The sequence below is a fragment of the Aptenodytes patagonicus genome, chromosome 9, assembly GCF_965638725.1.
Source record: "Aptenodytes patagonicus chromosome 9, bAptPat1.pri.cur, whole genome shotgun sequence".
NCBI classification, from domain to species: Eukaryota; Metazoa; Chordata; class Aves; order Sphenisciformes; family Spheniscidae; genus Aptenodytes; species Aptenodytes patagonicus.
In genome coordinates, this window is record NC_134957.1 from 22,206,164 (window position 1) to 22,229,895 (window position 23,732).

Below are 23,732 nucleotides of genomic sequence, written 5' to 3' on the forward strand. Positions count from 1 at the left end.
TCTGACACCAGTTCAATGAAGGCTAATCCTAATGCAGTGGTATTGTCTAGTTCCTTTGAAAGTCGCCATGGGGGGGTTTTGTTGGTGTCGTCGTCGTGTCGTCCCCCCCCAGAAATAGGATGTTTTTACGTGCATCATCATATAGATCCAATTTCTGACGTGTGTTTAAGCCTCTTCATGAGAAACTGCCTCCAGCTTTAAATGATTTAGCTTTATAGTTGATTACCACCCATAATGAGTTAGAAAAGTGTTAAAAGTATGCATGACATAAATTTTGTGTCCTAAATATATATATTAATCCCATTTTTGGGAAAAGAAATTTTCCCAAATACTCTTACCTTCAGGCTTTGTAGAAAAATATAAGCTATTCTGTATTGATTTCTTTCATGTACTGGGGACAGTTTTTAAACTATTGTTCATGGTTTCTTGTTTAAAATACTCTTTCCATAAATGTAGGATGCTGTTCTCTTCCATAATACTATCTATTACAATCTGCTCTACGGCAATATCGGTGCAACACCAGAAGAGGTGTATGCAGTAGCAAAGTTGGCAGGAATCCACGATGCTATTCTTCGAATGCCAAATGGTTACAACACTCAGGTTGGTGAACGAGGACTCAAGCTCTCAGGTAGGTTCTTAATCGCACAAGTTCTTTGTATCCCTTTTGCTACCTCAAAGTTCAATGCATAGTTTATTCCTCAGTCAGACTTGCTTTTAGCTTATTTACATTATAACATAATAGTAAGGCTAAATATTAATACAAAGATCTGTAGTTTAAGGCAACTGTAGTCTACAAGATATTTAAAGGGAGGTATTTTCAGAGGATAGCGTTAAATGAGTTGGTAAGCAAGCATGTAGATGCATCTAAGTAAAAATGATCTTTCTCGTAATCTATTTGGGTAGTGGAATGCGTGTGAATAGAATTGGGAACTCTATGTATGTGTGCTTTGCTTGTAGGATGTGATAGGCTTATATATATGCATAAGCCTTCCAAGTTCTTAAATCTAAACTTGTAACAGCTGAAAGTTAGGTGGTGGTCTGTTTTTGCTGTTGATAGTAAGTAAGGCAATGGGATATGTTGTTGCAGCAAGGACATTCTGGACCCTGTTCGTAATGAAAGGGCCTTGATGTCTTAAGTGTTTCCTACCCATGAATTGTGTAAGAAACAACGTGAAAATGGTGTCTGCGTATCTGCAAGCTATGGATTTATATTACACAACCTTGGTACTGAAACAAAAAAAGCATGAGTTTAGGTTCTCAAAGTCCCTCCGTATTTGGGTATGCGCTCTATAAAACAGCATAACTGTTCTAGACTAGAAAGATTGTATCATGGCATTAGCCAGGCTTTGCTAGGCATGCCAGGCTTTGCTAGGCATGCTAGGCTTTCGGGGCCACTCTTACAAAAATCTCACTTTACTCTTTCTTCTCTACAGCTGTCTGTAATATTAAAATTACATACACTTGTTTGTAGCGAAGATGATGCTTGAAAGCAAACATTCTTCCTGTGGCAGAGTTATAATGTAAGATGAGGGATCACATGGAAACTGGGAAATGTCTAAATAAATCATTTCCCATGTCCTTTTTCGTTTTTTTTTTTTTTGTTGGGGACATAGGATTTTAAAAATACCTTTAAATGAAATTTAAATTTTAAATTTAAAAATAGAGTTTAAGTATAACTTTTTAGGTAGTAGCTAGATTCCACTGGAATGCTTTCAATCTCAAATCTCTTAGGTTGAAGTTGCATTGAGACAAAGCTAATAATGATGTCCATCACATAAATGTAACAGTTAAATGTACATTAAATGTAACAGTTAAATGTACATTGAATGAAACAAAAATGAAATTACTGTTTTGGCTGAAGGATATATTATTATTAGGTTATTTTATTGTATTTTAAATAAATCTTTTTCTTCTTATAGCTCTTACAGTTTTTTTAATAGATATTTGATGCAAGATAAAATGGGATACTCATTTCATGAGGTTTCCACATTTAATTCACTGATGGGTTTGGTTCCCCTCCTTGGTGGATATTACAAGAAGTAGAAGGTGCATTTGCAAAGTCCGTTAAAACCATCTCCTGCTGTCTTGTTTTGAAAAAGCAAAACGCTATAGTTTTGCTTAAAATTGCTAGCCAATACAAGCAGTGGTGGGGCACAGTTTTTCATACTGGTTTGGTATCTTTTTCTAATAGAATCTTAAAGGTGTTTAGATAAGTGTGAGGTCATTGAAAATATTTGGAAGGATTTTGACAAGGTAGGTAGCATAATGCTGAACTGCATGCAGAGAGTAGTAGTGGAGAAACTGCGGTACATACGCAACTGCTGCTCTGCCTGAGGAGATGCCATATCACTGTGGTAACGTGTAGGACATGTCTTTCTAAACAACTTCTCCTGAATACAAGGCCTTACTGTTTGGCAAACTCTAAACGTGCGTGGCAGAGCTTAATTTTCTTCCACTCTGACTCCCCGTACAAGATACCATTTATTGATAGACCAAAGAACAGGTCAGCTGTTTCCATTTGCACGTAGGATGGAGCGGTAGAGGGCAGACTGCTCTGCTCCGTTGGGAATGAGGTACGGCCCTACAGGAGAGAGAAGACTTACCTCAGTGAATTTGGAAACTTTGAGGTACTGAGGTTGCTTGAGAATGGTACTGAGATGTATGGATCTTTGGGGTATGTGGGGCTGGTGGGCGTCCAGAGGCGGGAACGCAGGAATGCAGTGTGTTCAGGCAGAGATGCTGCCTGTTGCAAAGACAGCAAGCTTCTTACTATGCAGCTGCTGAAGTCAGGAGTCCTGGTCTCTTTGAAACAGAGGATCAGAGGTTACATTCTGTATCCAGAATGTATGTGCAGAAGAAAGCATGCACATTTGTAAAAGGGGAATACAGAGAAGGTTAGAAGGGAAATAAAATATGTGAAGCACAAATCTGGGTGAGTGAGTAGAAGATACAAAATAGGTACTGGCAGAACTGTAGAGAACCATGATAAAGATGAAAGATTTCTCTTGTGCTGCCTGTCTCCCCAGACTAGTAACTTCTAGAAAGAGGATTTGACTAACAATAGGTTTGAAGTGTCTTGGTGTTTATAGAAGCATAGAATGGTTTGGGTTGGAAGGGACCTTCTAAAGATCATCTAGACCAACTCCCCCGCCATGAGCAGGGACATCTTTCACTAGAGCAGGTTGCTCAAAGCCTTAGCCTTATGTTGAGGTTTAGATTGGATATTAGGAAGAATTTCTTCCCCGAAAGGGTTGTCAAGCATTGGAACAGGCTGCCCAGGGAAGTGGTGGAGTCACCATCCCTGGAGGTATTTAAAAGCCGTGTAGATGTGGTGCTTAGGGACATGGTTTAGTGGTGGACTTGGCAGTGCTAGGTTAATGGTTGGACGTGATGATCTTAAAGGTCTTTTCCAACCTAAATGATTCTATGTCCCATTCTAAATCTGAAGAAGTGCGTGCGGGCGTGTTGGAGTTTCCTTCTGACCTTTCTGAAAATGGGTTATGCTTTCACTCCATGCTTCATTTTGTGCTACCACTATGATGGTCATAAGCACCCGTCTAAAAGCACTTTAACAAAAGTGGTGGTTAGAAAGTGAAGGGAAGTGTGTTCTTTTCCTGTTTTGTTTGTATTTAAAGAAAAAAGAGTATGTAAAATACTTCTCAGGAGAAAGACACTGGATTTCTGAGATGATAGAAAAAGAGCTCAGAGTGGGCATCTGCCATTGAAGTAGCAGCTTCAGTTCCTTATTTTCAACAAATTAGATGAGTATTGGCAAACAATAGTCATAAACAAGCTTCAGGAACGTTTTACAGTCAGGGTACAGGAATCTTAGGCTAATGATCTCAGAAATGTCTGCTCGTCTTGGGCGTCCTCAAATTGTGCATTAAATTGGTCTTAAATGCAATTGTGTGCTCAGCTCTTAGGGAATTTGATTCTGTATGCTTTTGCTTGCAGGTGCCAGTTTGTGGTTTTAGGTTGGAATGTGGAGCTAACGTGTCCACTGTATCCTGTGTGCTTTTGTTAGGTCAATACTTTGATTGATGATGAGAGCTGTAATGGTTTAGTTGTTCAATGGATTGGAGATGTCAAATGCTTATCTTTTGAGTTCCTTCAGTAGCTCTGTAAAAATATGGCATCTGTTACTTTGAATCTCTGTAGTTTTCTGAATAGTAGAATGGCTCCCTAAATTGTTATAAAGGTATATAGTAGATTCATTTCTGAATCTGTTTAATTTTTTTTGAAGTTGAGTTAGGCTTCTTATACTTCTAGTCTAAGAAAAACACAAAGTCCTGACTTGTTTTGCCTTTTTCAAATAATATTTTGTGGGAGAAACGGGGGGAGTGAAAGCTCTGTGAATTTAAGTGGTCCTCTTTGAAATCCAGGCATTTTGTACGCGTGATGGAAAAAACGAGGTTTTCAGCACCACCGACGTGGTGGGTGTCTCGGTGAAAGGCACAACAGCAATTAACGTGGGTCCCGGATGTGTGAACAGTGGTAGTAACGTGTGGGGCCAGTAAAGGCTGTGATCTTAATTTGGGGCCCTGGTTCTGTGAGTAGTTAAATCTGTTGAGTGCGGCAAATGATTAGTTTAAAAAATAATAAGTAAATTGGATTCTCCCTGTATGAAGAAATTGGCATATTATGGATTCCTTTCTTCCAGTAAATGAACAGTTCACTACTTTGAGGACTGACATTGGAAAACTGTACGTTAGAAGTGCTGCCTTGATAGTTTAAAACTGGTGGATTTTTTTTTTTAATTGGCAAGAACCTTAATACAAACAAAACTCCCTAATGGCAGTACAGTAGCATGGATAACAAGCCTCAGTATCTGAGTTTCTCTCCCTGAGTGTGGTTTTCCTTGCTTGTGCGGTACGAAAACAGGCATAAGGAAGTCTTAATTGCAATGAGAACTTTATCAATTTAAATGGTGAAGCAAGCATTTAGTGCAGTTCTTATTGGTCTCAGTGATTTGATTCATCAAGAGTAAATAATGAAAAACAAGCTGTTTTGGCTTTTTCAAGTAGAATCCATTTCAGTGTTCTCTAATAGATGTGTAATAGACAGAGCTGTAACAGCCCCAAACCCTGACTTTGTGAAGGAAATGGTGAACGTGCTGCTGTCCTGAATATGAATGGGGAAGAACATGAAACAAGTCGATATGTTACACACGTAAGGAAAGACCTTGGATTTTGTTATTGCTGTATGTCTTTCAAACATGGATATTGTCAAGCTGTGAGTTTTGAACATGCTTTTAAAGGAGAGAGAGAGAGTATATTAAAATAGACTGAGTAAATTGTACAATTCTAATGGCTACTGAGTTCTGCCAAAGACAGCTTAAAATTTTAACTGCAGCATTATTATCTGCCTTTTCAATGGTTTATTAAAGCATGTTCTCTCCTGATAGGAATGGAACATTAACAAGAATATAATGGTATTAAATGGAATGTTTTGAAGTCTTGAATAAAACAAAGGAAGACAAGGGCGCAAATGTGAAATGTTTGCATTGCATACCAAATGTTTAGCAGATTTTAAGTTCTCAAATGCACCTGTTTTCCTGTCTGTAAAAGTTGTCCTAAGTTATTCTTGGGTAGATGCTGGCTGTAACAATTATGAAGGAAGGAAACTAGTCTGAAACTTGGTTACATCAGAAACCAACAGGCAGTAGATTGCGTAATGAAGGTGGTTTTCAGTACCATATTAATTGTGCTCTTTAATGAAATTTGCTGGTTAAAGCTGTTAGGTATGGACACTATAAATCTGGGCCATTATGGAGTGGAAAGTTAGATGAATTTCAAGGAGAGACCTGGAAGAAAAAAATGTGTGTGCTAGATGCATGAAATCAAATACAGCAGGCATGGACGGAGCGTTGAAAACAGGATGTATGTATGCAAAGTTACTGTACGGGGCATAGCTTAGACCAGGTAGATGGGCTTATACTCCCTGGTGTATAGAGTGAGTTACTGTACATCGTTGTTAGTTACCTGCTCTAGTTGCCTGCTCTTGCCTTGTAGCATATACAGAATAGTTCTCTGTCCTTTTCTAAAAGGATAAGCCATCTTGAATCACTTTGGATTTACCAGGGAGCAGGAAATTGCGTGATATCTTATGTAACACGTACAGACCTTTATCAGTAGCAACTATGATGTATATTAAAAAAAAAAAACAAAACCAACCCCTAAAACAATCGTGTCTGCTGCTGAATTTAGAGTGTCATGATTGTAACTTCATCTTTTTTTTTTTTTCTCTCCCCCACCCCCATTCAGGAGGAGAAAAGCAGAGAGTTGCAATTGCTAGAGCAATGTTAAAGGAGCCACTTATTTTTCTCTATGATGAAGCCACATCATCTTTAGATTCAATTACAGAAGAGGTAAATTGGGATTAAAAAAGAATAAAACTTAAGTGGTGTAATGATGTCTGGTTCTGATGCTTTTTCCTTGTTCTTTTCCTCTCAGAAAGAATTCTGTTCTCTTTGCCAGATTGCTATCGTGTTTTCCTGGTATTATTATTAAGAGATCCTATGGCTAAGCCCTTTTCCTAAAGGCCAGAGCTGAGATACTACTGAGTCTACCTTGAGACATAGTGCGGAATATCAACTCTGTCTCTGGGTGTATCTTCTGTTTTACACTCTTGAGGTCCCATTCGCCATTAAACATTCATCTCTTGAAGCTGTTGCAAATACCTCATGTGGCCATGAAGTGTGAAGCTTTCCAATCACTTTAAAAGGTGTTTAGATGACATCTAGCATTTATTAAAAATGTCTTACGGTTGTGACGTAATGCAGAAAAACCTCGTTTGTTGTGCAGCATCTTTCTGAATGCAAATCAGGTGGGTGTAACCTGCAGTGCTGGTATTAATTTGTATTCATTTCACAGGAAGGGCTGTGAAACATCAGAGCGTTGTGACATAGATGTCATGACACTACCACAGTAACTGCATCAGGCTTCATAACTACATCTTTGCTTAAACACAAAACTCTCAGCACCAGCAGTAATTTCACAAACTAATGTCATCAAAAACTAGAGCTAGAGCTATGCTTGTGTTCACTTATGCAGATTATTGAGCGAATTTATTGACCTGTAATGACTAAATTACTTTCATTTTCCAGCTACAAAGAAATCAGAGTACAAACTGTACATCTGTATAGTACAACTTCCTCAATGGACCAGAAATGTTCCTAACACACACAATTCTACAGAACACTACTCAGATTCTTCCTCTCTTTTGTTTTGCTGTATTTATTGCAAGAATCATAAGCAAAGCTGAAAATTTCACAGCAGAACTGCACTTTAAAGACAGCAAATGAAAATGAGTCCTTTCCACAAAAGTATGTCTGGTAATCAAAATGTTTTCTGACAAAGGCAAGCGTTTTTCAGGAAAATAAAGTGGACACTTACTGTAGTGAGGGCACAAATTCCCAATTAGTGCTGCTTGCATCTGAATGCAGTTTGGGAAGGTGGAAGACTGCTCACAAAGGAAGCAGTGGGTAGATAGATAAATAATTCCCAGGATTGCTTTAACTTTGTTCCACATTGGCATGATACTGAGAGAGATTTTTTTTCTTTAACTTTCATCGATTGGAAAGTAGTAGTATTATTATTTATTATTTTCACGTGCCTTTACTGCTGTTTATGTTGCTTTTGTAGCATGGCTGCACGGGGAACTTTTTTCCTGAAATCAAGTAACATTCCTCTTCCTTTGTCCCTTGGGATATCTGCATTATTCTATGAATAAAGTTTTTTTTGCAGTTTGAGGACTTTGAGAGCCACAGATACTTGATGCTTGGGATTCTTCTGTTTCTTCTGTAGATACTTGTAGCCGTTTCTTATTGTGAAGCTATAGCAGTACTGGAGATGTTTCTCAAAACTTATTTACAGTAATTTGCATATTTCCAGACAGCATTTTATTTCTCTTCATACCACCTAGGAGTGTGTAAGAGTTTTGTCTCTATTTTAATCTTGCAGAATATTCTCAGTGCCATGAGGGACATGGTGAAACACCAAACCTCGGTTTTCATTGCTCACAGGTTGTCAACAGTCGTTGATGCAGATGAAATCATTGTGCTGGATCAGGTGAGGTGATCACCCTGGGATGTGTAATTTTCACATAATGTCAGCGCTTGTTTTAGCGAGTCTGTGTGTCCATTTTGAAATATTATACTCCCACCAAGCTACTGAAAGTTCTTTCTTTGGAAATGAGCCATGTTAGAAAATTCTAGCCCAAGCTTTGCTTTTGATATATTTCTCTTCTTTGCAGCTAACAGTTTATCAGTTGCAGAAACTTGCATGTGTGACTCTCTTGTATGTTGTATTTTTAGTTCATTTGCATAGTTCATTTCATTATGTGTTCTTTATATGGATTATGGCAAATTTCAGTTGATGCTCTGGGACTGGCTTAATGTTGCATGTTTTTAATCTATTTTATTACATGCTTCTGTCAGATTAGGTTTCCTAATGTGTTCCCCCAATTTATGCTTCATTCTCATTACTCACTGAGTGTCTGTTTTTTACACACATCCATTGTTTTTTTTCTTTCAATGGAAAGAGAGAGGACAGCATGTTCTGTTTCCATGCAGATAAAACTCTTGTAGGATTGTTCAGTCTAATTATGTTATAAATCTGAACACCGTTCTCTATTGTACCTGTAGAAAAGTGTGATTATTCCCTTTCTTTATGCTTCTCTTAGAAAAAAAGAAAGTTTCAACATTTGATTTACTAATATCACTATTCAGCTGTTACCTCATATTCAGCCTGTCCTAAGTCAATTTTTTTCTCTATTACCCTTATCTGGCTATAGATTTAAAATAAACAAGCGTCCTTATTATAACTTCATAGTTACTCTTTTAACTGATAATGCTGAAACTATAGTGCTCTAATCTGCTGATAATAGATGTTAAATTTATCTCTGCATTCATTTTTTTCAGTTGCTATTTATATGCTTGTGATCATAGGTGTATTTAATGACTAAAATATGCATCTCTAAAAGAAAATAAATTATTCCTACAGTATGTTAAATGATTTCATGGGGAATTAGAACAAAACCTTATGAAATGCTGACATTCGTGACTATCTTTGCTATACAAATCTCAGCTTCATATGAATCTCAAAATGAAGTAGCAGAATAAATCACTCATACTACTCTGGGGAGTTTTTATTTGGTTTTGATCTGCTTGTTTTTTCAGCTTTTGCTGAAAAATAATTTCCTAAGGTGTATCCTTTATCTAACTGCATGTTAAAACATCTTGCGAATGTTTTTTTGACATGTTATAAGGCAATCTGCGACTTTTTGTTTTCGATGCAAGTTTTCACAGCTTACTAAGAGTGTGTTTTGTGTTATAGTGTAACTGTTAAATTAAAAATAAAAGCACAACCTAAAACTGTAGAACAGCTAGGGTGCTCACTTTCATGAATGATGTTAGTGTAATAAAGATCGTGAATGAGTAAGGCAGCGTGTTGCATCACTTTTAGTGCCCGACTGCTTCACGAGGCATCATTGACGTTTGCTCAGCAGAAAGTTGCCTCTTGTCGTCCCAGCTTGATTGATGAGCACTGTGTTAGCAAGCAGATAAATAAGGCTCAGTAGTGGAGATGAGACAAGATGATTGTGACTGGTTTTGCTTAGCAATGGAAATACGGCATCACAATTTCAGCACCTTTGCCTAGGTAAAATCAGAATAATTCTTGAGTGAGTAAACAAACATTGTATTAATGATACTGATCTTAATGCTGTGAAGCTGAACAGAGAAGTTACATTTTTGATGATTGTTCAAGAGTTATTAAAAAAAAAGGCCATAATTCAAAAGCCTAGTCTCTACTACAAGGAACTCTCTAAATTCACCACTTAAAATTTTGAAATAAATTCTGCAGTTATGTTGGTCAAGTGTATACTTTTTCAGATTCCATCAGCACGACTAGTAATAGAAGTGACAAGACCCAATTTTTTTCTCAGCATGTTCATCAGCAGCTGTCACAAGGAGGTAGATTTAATTGTAGATCAGAATTTAGAACTAATATAAAATCCATGTAGTTGTCCGTATAATGCTGTCTTTTCCCAAAAGAAAGAATAGCTGGAGAATGAATACATTATTTTAATTTGAAGTCAGTGAATGTAAACGTGTGTTTCAAAGTAAAAAGATGAGTCGGGTTTTTTGAAGAGTAGTGTTGTTTCACTGTCTGTAGGATTTGAGTTCTCCTCCTCTCCAACTCTTCCTTCCCGTTTCTGCAACGATAGTCAATAAATCATCTTTGCTCTTGAGAATAGCACAGATGAACTGAACTGCTCACTCAATTTTCATGACGGCAATTGCCATGACACAAGTTACTGAGCACCCATCTAAAAGCACAATTTACGCTAATTGTTTTTAGGATTTGTTTTTAAATGTGTTTTGCTTATCTAGTACAAATCCCTCTCTCTACGCTCTTTTCTTTTAGCTTCTTAGTGCAAGTGTGTTTGTTATCAAGCAAAGACAAATACATGTTTGTTTTGCTACATTCATGTGACTTTTGCACTAGTAGTTCAACACCTTGCTCCTCATACAGAGGTCTACATTTACTTTAAATAGCTCTTCCAGTTTAGATAGCAAAACTTTCCATGTTGGTGGGCTTCAAATTTTGTCCAGATGGACAAAAGGCATCTGCATTCCCATTTACGTAAGGTTGAGAAGAACACAGCTCCTTGTTTTCAGCTTGCAGTGTAACACACAATTCAGTGCACCACATACTCAGTCTTTCATTGCTGTCCCGAGCTCCTTCGCATCAATAATTGCTGTAATCTCTACTGTAAAGCTGTGGCCCAAATGTTGGCAGCATTTATATTCCTAAAGATCTGGTAATATTGATTACTGACTTACTCCCCTTCTTTTACAGGGTAAAGTTGTGGAACGTGGTAGACATGCAGACCTCCTTGCAAGTCCTAACAATCTCTATTATGAAATGTGGCATACACAGAGCAGCAAAGTACTAAATAGTCATAACAATCCAAATTGGGAAGAGAGAAATAATCGGATGTCCAAAGAGGAGGAAAGGAAGAAACTAGAAGAAGAAATTCTCAATAGCGTGAAAGGCTGTGGAAACTGTTCATGCTAAGTATGATCCTGGATTAATCTTCTATAACAGGTTAAAAATGCACAAGATTACAAGGAAGTGCAGCTCTTGTTACTAAGTCACCATTCAAAAACTTCCTGGGTTTTGCAGTTTTTGGGTTTTACAGTTTCTCAGAGGGACATCATTTCATCCAAAGGAGTTCTATTTTTACATCTTTAGAAATCTCTAATATTCAATGGCATCTGCAAGAGCTGAGCTTTTTCAGAAACTTTAAACTTCTCAACTAAGAGTGTAATTTATGGCAATTTTTAGGCATTGGTAAATTCTCCTGGTAGTCGCTTGAGGTGGATTATTAAATGGTAAACAGATTTGTCCTTGATTTACATTATTTCTCACCATTAATGGTTGATAAATGTCATGTTTTAATTGTAATTGGGCTAATTTGAACTCATTTGCTAGTGAGGAAGATGCAATTTAAATTCTTCAGTGGTGTTCTGGTTTAAAATGTTCTTCCTTGTAAAGAATAAGAAAAGCCTCAACAAAGTAGCAAACTAAATATTGGAATTATCCATCTCACCCTTCAAAAACACCTTTCGTACTGGACTATCAGGAGATGTATTGGTATTATTCTAAAAGAAAACTAACAGTATTTTTAAGAGCTGGCAAAAATCTGGAATTGACAAAATATGGTGTGACTTCACAGAAAACATACAAAATGTTGTATGTAAATATGAAGAATCTGAAGTTTCCCTTAAATGAAAAAATCAGAGTTTGGGATTCTGCATCCTCAACACCTGCTGTAGTAGAATGCAGTCGCTTTTTCTATTTCAGTCATGGTCTTAGGGGGCAATTAAGATTCAATAAAGACTTCCATAAATTTCTATTATGTCATTAATGTATGAGAAGATGACCTGGATAATGTTGAAAGCATTGCTATAATCATCTCCTCATTTCAATAGTCAAAACTTCTTCAGTGTCAAGAAACCTCAGTCTTTGCGATTTGCAGGACACTACAGGTGTATTGGGTTTGTGTGGCAAGGTTGTAGTAGCGGGGGGGCTACAGGGGTGGCTTCTGTGAGAAGCTGCTAGAAGCTTCCCCCATGTCCGATAGAGCCAGTGCCAGCCGGCTCCAAGACGGACCCGCCGCTGGCCAAAGCTGAGCCCATCAGCAACAGTGGTAGCACCTCTGGGATAACATATTTCAGAAGGGGGGAAAAAAAAAAAACCCTGCGCAACAGCAATTGCAGCTGGAGAGAAGAGTGAGAATATGTGAGAGGAACAGCTCTGCAGACACCAAGGGCAGTGAAGAAGGAGGGGGAGGAGGTGCTCCAGCCGTCGGAGCAGAGATTCCCCTGCAGCCCGTGGTGAAGACAATGGTGAGGCAGGCTTTCCCCCTGCAGCCCATGGAGGTCCACGGTGGAGCAGATACCCACCTGCAGCCTGTGGAGGACCCTATGCTGGAGCAGGTGGATGTGCCCGAAGGAGGCTGTGACCCTGTGGAGAGCCTGCGCTGGAGCAGGGGAAGAGTGCGAGGAGTCCTCCCCCTGAGGAGGAAGGAGCGGCAGAGACGACGTGTGATGAACTGACTGCAACCCCCATTCCCCGTCCCCCTGCGCCGCTCGGGGGGGAGGAGGTAGAGAAATCAGGAGTGAGGTTGAGCCTGGGAAGAGGGGAGGGGTAGGGGGAAGGTGTTTACAGATTTGGTTTTATTTTCTCATTACCCTACTCTGACTTCTAATTGGCAATAAATTAAATTAATTTCCCCAAGTCAAGTCTGTTTTGCCTGTGACGGTAATTGGTGAGTGATCTCCCTGTCCTTATCTCGACCCGTGAGCCGCTCGTTATATTTTTTCCCTCCCCCGTCCAGTTGAGGAGGGCAGTGATAGAGCGGCTTGGTGGGCACCCGGCGTCCAGCCAGGGTCAACCCACCACAACAGGATTGTATTTTTAGGCCTTATCTCTTCAGGGAGATTTACCGTATCTACGTATCACTAGTTATTCTGGTATTAATTCTTCATGTTGAATTTAAAAATCTTTCTCTTGGATGTTGAAAAATAACTTTTTTTCTTCCCGGGGGAATTATACCAGTATAATTACACTGATATAATTATGTTTGTAAATCAGATGCAAGATTTCTCAGTGTGGGCGCTAGCAAAGCACTGAATTTGGTGCTTCTGGTAACTTAATTGCAAATAGTGTTCATTTTTTTGTGTTATACCCTCCCCTGAAACTAAATATAGGAACAGTAACTTAAAGGGAGTGAAACCTTTGCTATCTTTTCTGCTAGTCACTCATTTTCTCTTTATTAAAATGATGGGTGAAAAAAAACAACCTGGCATCAATAGCCAGTTAAAAATTATTTTAAAAGTATATCGAATGCAAGGACTTTTATTTTCATCCTTGGAGTGCAGCAGCAAAGCGAAACCTTGTTAATGTAGTGGCAGTTCAGAATTCTTCTAGCTTACAATCGTCTTTTTGTTTTCACTAATTGTCTCCTTTTTTAGTTTCTGACAGCAGTAAGGTTGACTATAAAGGTGCAGTTATCTCTGAACTGCCAGAAACAGTTAGCAGAGGTTTATTAAAAAGTCTTTTTATGAGGCATCTCCCTTTCCTGTATCGTGGCTAATAAAACAACCAAACAATGTGTTGTCCCTCCCCAATCCCTCCCTACCCCGCAAGAGCTAGTTTTTGGAATTAAATAATTTGTCTACTGTTACATGCAGCAGATAATGTGCAAAGGCTGTAAATAGTAATATTTCAATCCTGAAGATTTTTTTTTTTCCTTTGGCACAAGTATTAGAAATGCCACTGATCTGAAAGATGGTGGAAAAGTGTTTTCTCAGTGAACAGTTTTCCGTATTGGAGGGCTTAGACATCCTAGTAATTGTCTACAGAGAGCACAGAAACTAGCATTCTCTCTTAAGTGTCGGAAACCAAAAGCCATTTTAATGCCAAATTTGATTGTGTTTGTGAAGGGAAGTTTTCAGATGAGCAAGTGATTGTACAAAGCTGATGCATTTTATCACTGGGGATGGACTTTGCAAGTACTCTAGGAGGCTTGGGCATTATAGGTTTGGAATGAGGACTGTTTTCAGATGGTAGGTACCAGAAATGATCAATGTTTGTTCAAATCCGTAAAGGGTTTGATATCGCTATAAGGCCATTACCTATCTCTGCCTTCATTTTTGGTGCCAATCAATGTGCTGCAGCTTTGTCCAGCTTTAAGCAAACGGAATGACGGGAGGTAACTCTTAACAGAGGCATTTCCTAAAAAAGGCGGCCAGTCATACAGTGGAATATTTGTTTTAAAGAATTGTGGTGAGTTTCTGGAGACGACTGAAAACTTCCTGTGTCATGGAGTTGCTAGATAAACATTCCTGACTTGTTTGGGGCTTTATTTGGATGGGTGCTCTCTGTGCTTGTCTATCTGCTTTTCAGACACAGGTTACAAAAATACACTTTACCATTGTAAATTTAGCAGCTACACACAAGAAATGGAGAAAAGGAGGAAAAAAAAAAGGCACCTCTACTAATGAGAGCAAAAAGGTTTTTCTCCGCTCATTACTTTCCCACGTTAAATGGGAAAAACTTCCTATAAAGCAGAAAAAGCCATTGCATAGCTGAAGAGTTGTAAATGAGCAGGATCCTTTACTGCCACAGCCTCGCACAACTCTCAAACAGATGCAAGAACAAAATGCTGAGCGTTACGTTTTGCTCGTGAGCAGGCATCTCAGAGAAGCAATAGCAATACTTGGGGATTCTCTTGTCTGCTAGAAAGTAAAACTTGTGCTCTCTTTCTTTTTGGTTTTGGTTTTATTTTTTTATTTTATTTTTAATTTTTATTCCTATAGTATGACTCCAAAGTGTCACCATTTGAAGCAGATGTTTAAAACACTGAATGGGAGAGTCATGGCTTTGGAGAGACTCTCGCTGTAGTGCACTGACTGTTGAGACAGTATATATGGCATCTCTTTAAAAAGCCTTACAGTTTCTTCCAGAAATCAGGTTTATTTCGGAGCTCTTTCACAGCCTCTGCAGATCTTGGTAATTCTGCTCTTCCGTAATCTGGAACATCGCTTTTCTAAACAGCAGCTTTTCATATCTGGACTTTCAGCTGGTTGTTTTTCAGAAGTCATCTACTACCATTATAAAATCTTTGTCTGCAATTTTGGAGTGGAAAAAGCCATTTAATTTTTTTTCCCCTTCCATTCTCTGTTTTTAAAGGAAATGTATTTGTGAAAAATGGATCTAAAAAGGGGCTGCGTCTTGCAGTGTATAGTCATCTATTAACTATGAACTTACAGAATTTAATTTTAATTCCCATGTAAAAACTTAGTAGGCACAGGATATGAAGACACAACATACACAATTTTGGCTATTCTAACCTCCAAGTTAGAAAACTTAGTGGTTGGCAGGGAGGTTGTTTTGCTTTCTACAAATGGAAATTCATAATTTGCTGCTTGCAGGTGATCCCTCAGTTCACTCTCAGCAGTTCTGTTGTATGGATTAGTAGTTACCTACATCTCTTAACACTGAGATTTTAAATTATGTTCAAGTTTCTTTTCAGAATGGAAATGTAAAATTTACATTGTACAGTAAGATGATAGATGTTCAAGAACAACAAAAAAAGCTAGTTTAAGATCATATTGTGTAAACATTCTGCTGGAAGACTTCGTACCCTGACTCCTGTTGTTCAGCTGTGTATAGATAATTGTTACTAAATAAAGGATTTATCTTTGTGAATAGAAATGGGTGTCCTGTCAAAATGGCTCTTCCAGCTTTGCAGCAATTTCCAGAGGAAGCAGTCGGTCACTGGTATGGAATATGAATTGCAGTGATTTTAATAACAGCTATGGGAGTATGGCTCTTCCACTCAGAAAGGGAAGCTTCGAATTGGCCTTTTTAGTAAAAGCAATTGTTTGCAGTGCTTGGTAATGACAGCGAAGGTGATAACAAATTGGGGGGTGTGGGTTAGCGTAAGGCAACCAAATTCCAGACGATCGATCCGGAAGGTAAGTTCACATAGCGCACCTGAATTCTGTTCCCACTCTGCTTTTGTATCCCCTTAGTTTTCAGTGTGTGGAGCTGCAAAAACATGTGAAGAGCACTCGCGTTAGATGCATCATGCTGATGAGAATGAAAATTCTTGTAGAAAGCTTGACTGTTCCTTACTTTAAAATGCTGTATTTTTATAAATGTAAACTCTTGACTTGTGAACAGTAGAAGTAGATGTGTGTTAAGAATTTGCTTGAGCCCTTGCAATGGCATTGTGTCTAACTACTGACTGGATTTCTTTTTTGTGCTGCTGTAACTCTAGTTTCTCATTATCAATGAGAAAGCAGGAAATGTTTTTTTTATTTACACGTAATTTTGATAGTTCTTCTAATGCACTTGCACCATATTGATCTGAGCTACAATAGCCACTGGTCCTGCTGTCACTGTCTCAAAGCAATTGTCGCTGAGCTCTGCGTGGTCTTGCAAAGTGCGCTGTACGTCTCGAGTGAATGAATCGAGATCCTGGGGCAGGCTGGTTTTCTTCAAGTATGACTGGATGAACTTCCAGCTGTTGTTTCTAAAGGTTCATTTGTTATATCTTTAAATCTTGTAATGATACCGTGCAGGAGGACTCCATAACTGTTTACTGACAAAAAAGTCATTAATTTTTGAAGGGAAAGAGCTATAATGGGAGTATGGCTTTTTTTTTTTTCTTTGTGTATACATATAACTTCTCCTAGTGCTAATTTGAGTTGCATGTGTGCATCAAGGAAAACAGTAATTACAAATCCAGCATTTTATAATCTTCACGTAAATTAGGAATCATTCTGAGGTTACCATGCTCATTTAACATCCTATCTGTGTTCAGACAATGGTTGCAGAAGTGACAATTTAGTATTCTATCGATTATCTGCTGCTTCCCAGTGAAAAATCTCCAATTATGTTTATTTTGGTTAGTTGAGCATCTAAACAGTCTTCCCTACCTTTAGTCCTGACGTCTGCTGGAAATTTATAGTTTCGGCTTGCGCACGGGACGGGAGATTTGATGGCAACTGGATGCTTTCTTAACCGCATGCTGAAGAATTGGTCATGTTTCTTGGAAGGAGCCAGGGTGTTTTTCTAAAATAGTAATTATATTTTTAAAAAAGCGTTGCGAAGTGATGTGGCAGTACTGTGATGTAGAGTTGCCTTATTAATGAAATGGCAATGTCGTTGATGAAATGGTGAGGGAGGTAAACTGTAGATACCTGAGCATCCTGTAGAACGGATATTCTAGAATTCAGCTACTACTTGACTTTAGTGTAAAAACCTGATTTCTTCGTAAGAAAATCCTTAAATGGTTAGTCCCTGAAAAATACCTTTTAAATTCCTGTTGTGTGACTTTTGATCGGTTTCTGCAGATGTTGTGACTAAACTCAGGGAAAAGACGCGAGCTTTGTGCAGCCTGGAAAACCAACGGAAACCTTGAGAGATCGGTCCTACAGAGGAAGGTCTGCAGGCTAAGGTTGTTCCAGTCCCCAGCTCCCTCTTGTCTCCCGCCAGGACGCTGCCAGAGCCTATCGGTGGCACTTAAAGTAAGAAACACTCTTCTATACAGGGCCAACCCGGGCCTGGCTAGAGCACCGGCCAAATGCCTAGAAGCATTGCTGTATGTTGCTATATATACGAGGGGAAGTATTGCTGTGTGTTGTCCTGTGGATGCTTACGAGCCTAAAAAATACCATGCTGTATGGTATCCGTCACAAAGTGCTCCTCGTCTAGGTGGACATTTGGCCAGCCCCGTTACGATCCTCTTTACATGAAGTATTGCTAGTTATACTGGCAAGCTGCATGCTAGGCTAAAGGCAGCTTCCTAAACAGACTTTAAGGCATGTCCCATGAGAGTAAATTGTGATTAACTTTCTTTTGAGTCACTGGGCACTTGTGAAAGTAGGGCCGATGGAATATGGTTTGTGTGCGTAATTAAATCTATGAATTCACAAGGCTGCTGTGCAAGTTTCCTACAGCTGCAATGTAGTCATGACCGTCGTCACCTTAGTGTTCCAGTGCAGGATCTCTCTCAGATGAGAAGTGTCAATTGTACAAAGTTGCACAGTGGATTTATTAATTTGGGGGGAAAAAAAAAGAGGAAAAATGCATTTTTAGTAGTGTCTTAGGACAGAGTTTAAAATAGCATCCCCAAAGTTGAAAGACTAATGTGACAGCTCCCCCACATTTCATTTCCAGTTTTCAATGCTTTGTAGCCCTTTATAAAATTGTCAAGTAGAGCGTTTATGTCACACCAACTTAAAATGTGTCTTGTAAAGCTATCAACCTTATCCTGGAGAGGAGAGAGGGAAAAGGAGAGAAGTTTTTCCCCTCCATTATGGAGAGGAAGAAACAGGCTGAAACACGATGTATCAGCTTGTGTTGTGTCCTTTGAATGTGTTGTAAAGTGCTCTGCAAGCGTCATCTGAAGATTTTACTGGCCTTGCGCATACACCAACAAATATTTAGAAAAGTGGGTGTTGAAAAGATGAAAAGTTTCCATTTTACGCTAGTTAGAGAAAATGGAATGTGAAGGTCAGGCTGTAATTTGGAATATTTCAAGTACAGTTGATGCATGAATTATGAAATGGGCTACGCAGCTTTTAAAAAATGGAAATACACGTTCATGTATTTTCACACAGGGGTGTACAAGTCTTTACTTCTCCAGTGATTTGAAAAACTTCCTGGCTTTTGAAGAGCACAGATAAAAGATTGGGCTTATTTATAGTTAAAACCAGGGACTGTTTTCTGGGAAAAATAGGGTGTGCAGAATTTGTAAAAGGTAATGAGTGACATCGCGTGTTGATACTGTTACTTGTTATGTGATGCGAGTAATCGGGGATGTTTGGCAGGATACAAGGGAGGGGGAAGAGCAGAAGGCAAAAGTATTTTAGGCTGGAGTTGTTACTTCTGCCTTGCACAAGCTTCACGTTGGTGTATTTCAAAGCCTGTATAAGGATTACGCTGGTAATGGGTTGTGCGTGTTGGGACCCGGGATCGTAAGACCTCACCAGAAAAATACGTGCCAGGTCAAGTCTTAGGGCGGTCCTATAGGCTCTGCTGGAAGGACGCTGGAAGGAACAGCTTATTAGATGTTAGCAAGTTAAGCAGAACAACTAAAATGGTAAGTAGTAATGTAATACCACTGACATGGGGAAGCTGATGTATGAAGTAGATGAATGTCTGGTGTATTTGGCCAGCTCTCCCGCAGGTTGGGTAGTAGGCATCACCAATATCTGTAGCATTAACAAGAGAAAGATTTTTGGCAGCCTTTAGACGTTTTAATGGTTGAATGCAGACTTCTGCGCATGTATAAAGTGCATGTACATATCTGAGAATTGTTTAAAGTGGAGACTGGGAGGAATCTGAAATGATTAGTAACCTGAAAAATTGTATTGTGGAACACCTGAAGTTTATCTTCGAGGGTGTGGAGGGAATCAGTTGACGTTTAGCGGTGTGTGATGTGTGTAGACCATAGAGTGACTATCATGGATGTTACTGAAAGGGTCATTTGCCTGAGCAAACAGTGTTTCCTAAGTTTCTAGGGTAAAAATAAATTAATGACCTTAAGTTGTACAATGCAGTGATTTTTTTTTTTTTCTTGCAATGTATTGCAGTATTTAAATATAAATGTCAGAGGAAGAGAAATTCAGAGAGGTGAACTTGGGTTAGTGGGGGAAGGAAGACTTTCTAAATTCAGTCCCTTAGCTGCAAACTTTGGATGCTAATCTTGGCCTCGCGTAACAGCGGCTGCTCGCAGGAGTTTCCCTTGCAGCTTTGCATGCAAGCTGATCACTTCTCCTTAAATGTTACCTTACTTTGCTCTGTTGCCTCTTCTTCCTCCCCTCTCCCCATATCTGGGCTGTAATTCTCCTGTAATTGTCCCTAAAATATTTCCTGTCTATAAACTCGAGGAAACACTAGCAGCTTCTGTCTTAGGGCTGGGCTTTTTTTCCCTCGCGTGCTGTGGAGGAGTGCCGCCTCTCAAAAGGACCTTATCAGGTGACCTCAGTGGGATGGGACGCCGCACAATGAAGGCCCTTGTGCTACCTTTGGACCTCTCGTGTAGCGGCTGTCTGGCGGGGAGAGGTTTGCTTTGTGAAATGCTGCTTGGGGAGCTCTGCCACGGCATCTGCTTTCTCCAGGTTGGGCAGGCAAGTAGCCTGAAATATGAGGCAGCTGATAACAACAGCCTGCTCAGCGCTGTCTTTTGTCCGCTGTGGCTTATGTATTATTCGGGTTGTACAGGCATCTAATTTTCAGTAGCATCTCATGTTACGTAGCAATGCTTCCAAAATGGCCAGAGATTGCTTTGCAGAGTGGTAGACGCACACAGTTCTCACAGGGTGGAAGGAATGATTTTGAATGTCACGTCCGCTGAAAATCAGTGTTTGCCAGAACCCTGTATTTCTGCTCAGTGCTGCTGCAAAGAGCATACCTGTCTGTTGAAATGTGCGTTTGGGTGCTGTATCGCTGTAATACGTGGAGGCAATTGAATTCAGTCCCCGTTAGCCCTACGCTTTTTCATCAGTCCCCTGGAATTTTTGATGTTAGGTCTCTCCAGCTGACCACAGAAACCTTCCTTCACCAAATGTAGAACTCCACAGTTAAAATTTTACCTCTTGAATCCCAACGTGGGCAAGGTTTAGCTGTCACTACACCAGAGGTTTCCTGTAAATGCTAGCAGCACGCAGAACATGAGGATGGGTTTTTTTAAAAGCAGTTGCTTGCTGTTGCCCGAGCTGTGCTCCCAGCAAAATCGGTGGTTGGAATTTCCATCGGGTATTAGATTCTCAAGCCACAAAATATTTTGTACCAAAAAGTGGCTGTAAGTTGCTTAAAGATTTCTAAGACTTCCTTTGTGCATTTTGTGTCATAGGTTTGTACATTAGTTACCGTAATTCTGTCAGGCTTAGCTGGATGCTTCCACGATGTAACGGCGCTCAGCCACAATCTGAAAGTATTTATCCGCACAACAGCCCGTAATGCATGCCTTGTGTGCAATATGCACTGGAGTGGTGTGGTTAAAACACTTTTTATATCTTCCCGTAGGAGATGTGGATGTAATTCACAAGTGAGTAACACTCTCGACTCCTAATTCATACAGATAACGTCGACATGCCACACCATCAAGCGCTGAGTACATATATATATATGTACTAAATATAAACACAGAGACCCCAGTTAATAAAAGGAGGAACAGGAACCAGCTGAAGGTGGACTGCAATATTGAAAAGATTACCTAATATAAATAGCATAGGAGTAATTGACAGCAAGTCAAATGCAAGTAACGCTTGTGAAAACAAGCGGGAAATACAGAAAACTACTTTTCAATATATGATCAGCTCCAGAAGCTGACAAGAAGTGTTTTCTGTTGATTGTTTTGTGGGTTTGGTTTTATTTTAATTTAAGGCCCAAGACTCTCTAGCTGTTATTTAGTGTACTGGAAAGTAATCAAGTTCTAGCAAATAAATGTCCAAGTGATTCTAACAGGTGTCTAGAAAAGCAAATCCTACAAATGGCTATGTTTTTAGACTCGGATATTGAAGTCTCAGTGGAAATCCATTCAGTGGGAATATAAGCTCATGTCTAATGGCAGTCTCTGATTTAGACCAAAGCTGCTTTACTGACATTTGAGCTGTCCTATGGAGATCCTGTTCTAACTAGAAAACTGTACAGACTTTCACAGACCTTAAATTCCACTGAATACATCTCTTAGGTACTTTGCTCAAAGGAATGCTAAGCTCTTTTACTAAATCTGCGAATTACAGCTATTTGACAACTTTGAGTTTACAGCCTGACAGCTCACGTCATCAGTCAGAACATGACGAGCGAGGAAGGGGCTGCGTTGCTTGCTGGTGACTTACAGGGATCTTGTAATAACAATCAACTAGAAAATGTTGGAAAGCTGTGACAATCTGGAAACTGTGACATCTGTTAAACACGCTTGTTTTCATTCCTATTGACTGTAGTGAGATGCGAGTGGTATTTCATGGAAGTGGAGTGGTTGTGTTCCAAAGTGGGAGCCAAAAGTCTTCCTCAAGGACCCGTGTTGTCATTCAGGTGAATCTCTATATAAATGACCACGACACGTTCTTGACGCTTGAGCCAGATTAGAAAGAAGTTAGTGAACAGATTATTTCTCTCTGACTGCAGGAGATAATGAAGTGAAAATAGTTAGCCGATGAACTTCGCAGGGAACAGAAGAGTAGATGAGAGGAACCTCGTGAAGTCCTTGCTGTTGAGTGCTTTGACGTGAGCAGTGCTGTCTACATGGGAAGCGAACACAGACTAATGGCTTTATGGTTCAAAGCAACTCGGTGACAATTTAAAATGAAATGGGCAGCGTCAGAAGAGATGTAAACTCACAGGTGCACATATGTCATCTAGGTGTAGAAGGCCTTGAACGTGCAAGATGTGTTAAGTGTGACCAATATCAAGTAGAAGAGCTGTCTCTGTCTACAAGAAAAGATTCCTTGCTAGGTTCATTTGTTACGCCCTGTGACTGAAGTATGCGGTTCCTCGCAGTGGAACAAAGTTTACTCTATGATATACTTTGTAGGCAACCTCTACTTGTTTTAATACACACTTGCCTGTAAATCCTCATCACTGAACCCGCTTTAAGACCTGTTAGAATGGCTGCACGGAAACTGAAGAAAACAGTGGTTTACCAGGTAGCGGCAACGTAGCCAACTAAATTCAGCCAGTGCTGCTCTTCAAAATAGGTGCAAAAAAGAACATGGCCATAGAAAAAACTGTACTTGCTGAATCACCGAACTGCTGCCAACACAGTTTTTGAATCACAGATCACACAACAGAGGTGGGCAACAGCTATGAGTATGGTAGCAAATATGTGAAGGGAAGCCCTTGGCACCGTCTAAGCTGCCTCTTGCTCTTCAGCCAGATGTTTATCTAGAACTGAAGGAAAGCTGTGATCAGCCTGGTTGTGGCTGACTAATATGTTTCTTTACCCGTTGACTAGCTATCCATGAACAGAGGAGATGAACTCATTATTTAAAAAACCCAAACCCACCTAGGTGATAAAGTTTAACTTTCCATTCTTTCCAAGAGCTGCTCCAGCAGTTTGTGGTTCTTTCCAAGGGCTCCATACCTTCTCACCAGCCTTGGGTCAGATTGGGACAGAGCATCTCTGATCCTACCGATGAGTCACCTTGAAGCTGCTCCCCAGTACGGACTGGAAAGTGATCTTTGTGGATCGGTCTGCAGCATATTGCACCGTTTGATGTGGTGGTCTGTTTCTGAAAGTGTCAAAAATACTATGGCTCCGTAAGGATTAACTGAAACGTCTTAGAATGGTTCTAGAGTGGAGGCCAACGTGCTGCCAAGGTACAAGAACAATATAATCTACAAACTAGCTAGGACTAGTTAGGGAGAAGCTTGATGTGAGCAGGGTGTGGTTACCTAAACCCTGGTGTCTTCATCAGCTGAAAACTGAATGTTGTATGCCCGGGAAGTGCGTACGTGAATCTTTGCAACGTGACTGAACCTTTCTGTGAGAGTTGCCTCAAGTGCAAAGTCCGTATCCGCAGTCAGGCTCTCCGGTCATACGCATCTTGACACCGTCTTTTTGAAGAGAAGCAGGAACAATGTAAGAAAATGATCACACAACTGAGAATCTATATTTGCCCTATAAGGAAGATCTCTAAAACC

The 23,732-nt window shown here is 39.6% G+C and overlaps 1 protein-coding gene and 1 pseudogene across 2 annotated transcripts in view; both read left to right on the plus strand.

The window, feature by feature from the left end:
* The window catches only part of ABCB7 (ATP binding cassette subfamily B member 7), a 45,564-nt gene extending 29,782 nt beyond the window's left edge, over positions 1–15,782 (plus strand). Inside the window, exons 13-16 of the mRNA XM_076347435.1 lie at positions 457–628; positions 6,264–6,367; positions 7,962–8,069; positions 10,863–15,782. Of these exons, the coding sequence (XP_076203550.1) occupies positions 457–628; positions 6,264–6,367; positions 7,962–8,069; positions 10,863–11,081 (603 nt within the window). The 3' untranslated portion in view covers positions 11,082–15,782. The remainder of the gene's footprint in view (positions 1–456; positions 629–6,263; positions 6,368–7,961; positions 8,070–10,862) is intronic.
* Positions 1–23,732, plus strand: part of LOC143164616 (uracil phosphoribosyltransferase homolog) — a 269,486-nt pseudogene that overhangs the window by 37,299 nt on the left and 208,455 nt on the right. The window lies entirely within an intron of this gene.